Source organism: Dermacentor variabilis, chromosome 7 (genome assembly GCF_050947875.1).
Source record: "Dermacentor variabilis isolate Ectoservices chromosome 7, ASM5094787v1, whole genome shotgun sequence".
Lineage (NCBI taxonomy): Eukaryota > Metazoa > Arthropoda > Arachnida > Ixodida > Ixodidae > Dermacentor > Dermacentor variabilis.
The window spans coordinates 164,723,106-164,727,366 of NC_134574.1; the positions used below are offsets into that span (position 1 = coordinate 164,723,106).

At 42.4% G+C, this 4,261-nt stretch overlaps 1 protein-coding gene across 1 annotated transcript; it reads left to right on the forward strand.

Moving 5' to 3' along the window:
• The first annotated feature begins 13 nt into the window (after positions 1-13).
• On the forward strand, positions 14-3,314 carry LOC142588418 (uridine diphosphate glucose pyrophosphatase NUDT14-like). The gene is made up of 5 exons (XM_075700119.1): positions 14-165; positions 270-313; positions 462-526; positions 1,404-1,620; positions 3,035-3,314. The coding sequence occupies exons 1-5, from the start codon at positions 85-87 to the stop codon at positions 3,261-3,263; spliced, it is 636 nt and encodes a 211-aa protein (XP_075556234.1). The 5' UTR covers positions 14-84; the 3' UTR covers positions 3,264-3,314.
• The last annotated feature ends 947 nt before the right edge of the window (positions 3,315-4,261 follow it).

Below are 4,261 nucleotides of genomic sequence, written 5' to 3' on the forward strand. Positions count from 1 at the left end.
TCGGGTGTCAAATTGATAGTTTCGAGCGTTCCTGCCAGCGTCAATTCTGCGAGCAGACGTTCTTTTTCCACTTCCGAGACAGTCATGGATAAAATCGACGACGTACGAGTTACGGAACTCACGAATTCCGCGTACATCAAGCCTACGCGGCTGCTTTTCAAGCAGGTGAGCTGCTGATCTCGCCAGCCTCGTAAAGCATGTGTGGCGCCGTGTATCTATGATGATTTCCTAATTGGTTTATTCTCATTCCCTGTGCCTCTAATCCGCAGAACGGGAAGCAAAGGATATGGGACCTCATGAAGAGTCACGACAGGTTTGTGTAACAATCTGCTTTATTTTCACCTTACATATCTCGATCACGTGTTCGCTTTAGTACCTAGCTTAATTGGGCACGTGCCGAAATTTATGCTTGACCACACACATACGTCTAATGGGATGTGAATGTTTCCTTTCGTCCTTAGCGTCTCGGCCGTTATTTACAACAAAAGCAGGGATGTCCTTGTATTCGTCAGGCAGTTCCGACCTGGTGAGTATCATTAAAATCTACGACGCAATCGTTTCCCGGAAATAGTCGTCTTTCGCCCATAGTTGCATAGTCTTAGCTGTCCATGGACACTTGCTCGCGTCAGCGTGGAGTGCGAAACTAAAAAGAAATTGTAAGAAAGGCATTTGCTCATCTTTCTTGTGACACCGAAAACTGAAACCATATGTAATGTCGTCTGCTACTGATCGAGAAGGTAGCAGAACTATGCTAGGTTGTAGTTGTTCTTTCTTTAATAACAGAGTTTCTATGCGAGGTCTAAGCAATGGGAAAATTATGTCTGCAGTTAAGTTTTCTGGTATACATATATATGACCTAAGCCACTGCAAATGTAATTATAGCTGTCTCATATTAATTAAGCCATTAAAACTCCCAGCTTCATCGTGCCTTGATGTATTGTACCTTCCAAAAATATTCGTGATAATCTTTGACTGCTTTTATTTCTTTGTGTATTGACTTGAAAGCACCGGCTAGTTGGTTTTTCATTATAAAGCAGGAACAGCCTTATGAATTAACAAAGACAATTAACGCAAAGACTCGTAAAAAGACACGCTATGTGTCGTCTTTCTATGAGCCTTCGGCTTGTTCCTGGCGTTATAGTGCTGCATGTTGGCTTTTTATGTGTTTTTGTCCTGGTCTTTAGCGCTGTTCTTGCATTCCTGATTCTTTCTGGTGATAGTAAATTTAAACATGCTGCCATGTGCGAACCTTGTGTGAGGTATCTTGCTGTGCTCAAATACATGTTACAGAACAGGAACACTTTTGCCTTTTCTTCACTGCAAGTGGCAGGAGTCATTTTTCAAATAAATGTACATTGTCTCGCTGAAATGTGCTTGCAAATGAATTCTTGCACTTTTTCCAGCTGTGTACTATGGTCAGATTCCAACACATGAGGTTGCTTCTGGCAAGCCCATTGACACGACCAAGTATCCAGGAACGATGGGTCTGACACTCGAGCTGTGCGCGGGCATCATTGACAATGAGAAACTGTCGTCTGCTGAAACCATGCGTGAAGAGATAAAGGAAGAGTGTGGTTACAATGTGCCCTTGACCAGCATACAGCGAGTCACATCATTCAGGTAGCCACCTATTAGCACTGGTGCTATTTGGCCTGATTTGTGGGTGCCAGTGTCTCTCAACAACAACTGTACATCCAAGAAATGCCTTAAGGTGACAGTGCCACTAGTTGGTCCGTGCCACTTGAATCATTTTGTAATGTCGCTGCTACTTGTGGCACCAGCAAAAAAAAATACTGGTAAAGCCTGAGTGCAGTGAAATTTCACTATGGCTAAATTGGCTCTGCGCAGGTAATTAGCATACATGTTATTGGAGCAATCTTGGCAAAGCTGCAGGGCTAGTAGCTGTCTAATTTCATTTTTAGAAGCCATTAAATAGCACATAAGCAGACAACACGTGCACCTGGTGGTGAGCAGGTAAAACACAAGTCCCAGCATGTTGCCTAATCTCAGAGGTCATGCCTTGGGGCCGCACTGGTTCGCACTGTTCTATGTTGTGTAACTTTCGGTGAGCAGTAATCGCAGCATCTTTTCTTAGGAGATTGAGACCAACAGTCATGGAGGAATAAAAAAAAAACTAGGAGGGAGCATGACATTCGGTAGCTAGCCTACGCAAGCTATCAAGCTATAATCTGACGCCAGCCCTCCCTGTTTTTGGGCCGATCGGTGGGTTGTCTCTTGGGAAGTAAGCCTTTCATCATGGCTGGACGTTATAAGGCATCGTTTGGTTCACAGTGCCTATTAGTGACGTCATTATCGCGACTGGTCTTTGTCTACCGCTCACCGCTCCACTATCCTCTATACTCCATGTGCACTCGATTGATAGCAATCGCCACTTGTCTATCGCATGGTAAGGACCCTATTTCCCATAAGCCTTCTCATTATATTTTTTATGGCTGGGCTTTAAAATTTTCGTGTGATGCTTCCCCCATGGCAACAGCATACTGTTCACAGCTGTCTTAATTTGCTCAGAGTATTTTTAGGTACGATTATTTAGCCAGTTTAGTTATACATATCATTAAGTACTCATTAAGTAGCATAGGTTTGATTGTAAACATTGTAGATTGTACTCAGAAATGCCCACTGAAGTTCCTCTAGGCGTTATATTTTGCAGGGTTCTTTCTTCTGGTTTTCGATGAAATTTAGCCCATAATATCGGAAAAAAGTTTCACTACTTGCTTGTGCATCTTATTTGCAGTGCTCTTCATTGTATTTACAATGGATAAAGCTGGCATGCATAACTGAACCAAGGCAATTAGCTATCTTTCACACTTCAAAAATAGCCTAGGCAATTCAGGATGGCTTAGGGCAGTAGGCCTGGGCATCAGTGGTCTAAGCGTACCTTTCGCTTTCTTAAACCTTAGTTCAAGTTATATGAAGCATCCAGCATGCCAATATTTTTAGACATGTGGCTTTCTATCGAGGCAGAAATTTTATTTGCGGATCCTAACCCTTTATTTATTGCTATTGCTTTCAGATCTGGTGTTGGGATCCTTGGTGCAAAGCAGGAGCTGTTTTACGTCGAAGTGACCGACGACATGAAGCAAACCGCTGGTGGTGGTGTTGAAGAGCAAGGCGAAATGATAGATGTGATCGAGCTAACCAAAGCCGAAGCCAAGAAGATGTTGTTTGATGAGAGCATCATGCGGCCCCCTGCTCTGCTCTTTGGCATTACATGGTTCTTAGAAGTCAAGTCGAAGCAATAGAAAGGACTTAGTTATTGTATATAAATTAGTTCTCTATGATTTACATCTTTATATTTGATGTGCTGGCTGGAACTTTGACCCTCTGACTTTGGTTATTAAGTCCATATAATCACTGACGAAGGAGGCTGATGAGAGCACCACATGAAGTCCTATATGTACCTGCAATCATGGTGTTACTTGCTTCTTAGAAGCTGTTAAATGAAAATTTTGCTTTCTGCACTGTAGTCATATATGCACTACTTTAGCATTCTGCCATGGCAAGTCATTTGTGCTCAACCACTGATGCTAAATACTGTTGCACTTGAAACAGCATAGCGTCAGAATATATTCAGTCACGTTTACATCCGCATTTTTACACTCCACATTTTGTTGACGCTTGGGCCCAACATGCTTTCATTATGAGCATTATGAGCATCAGTATTCCACATCATTACGAGATACAAGAGTGCAATAAAAACGTTGCAAGAACATAAGTTCCTTTTCTTCAATTTGATCAAGTTGAATAAGGAAGCCTCAGGCTGGAGCTTTTTTGAAAACGTTGTGTTATTTGGTGGTCATAGGTGATTCTTGTTTTTTTTTTTTTTGTTAGTGTTGATGTGCAGACACTTGATATCGTCAACTGCATACAATGCATGTTTTTGGGTACGCAAGCGAGTGTATATTTTTACAGAGGTGACATTTTACACGTACTTCAGAGGGGATATATTGGAACGTAGTCGGAATTATTCGGCACACACTAGCTAATAGGCAATGTAGAAACGCTTCCCTATAAAATGTTCTCAGATTATTTTTTTGTAACGTCACGGACACCATGTTGTAGGTTTAAGACCACGCCCGAGTACTGGGTAACGTCTCGTAACAAATCGGATCTCAAAAGCTATGCTCTTTCGTCTTGCATGCGGCGGAAGCGACTGCAGGAGACGTGTGCGTTTTTGACATCGAGCCAGCGGGCAGTCAGAATAAGTCGACACCAGCCAATTCAATTTATTGTGTGTCAA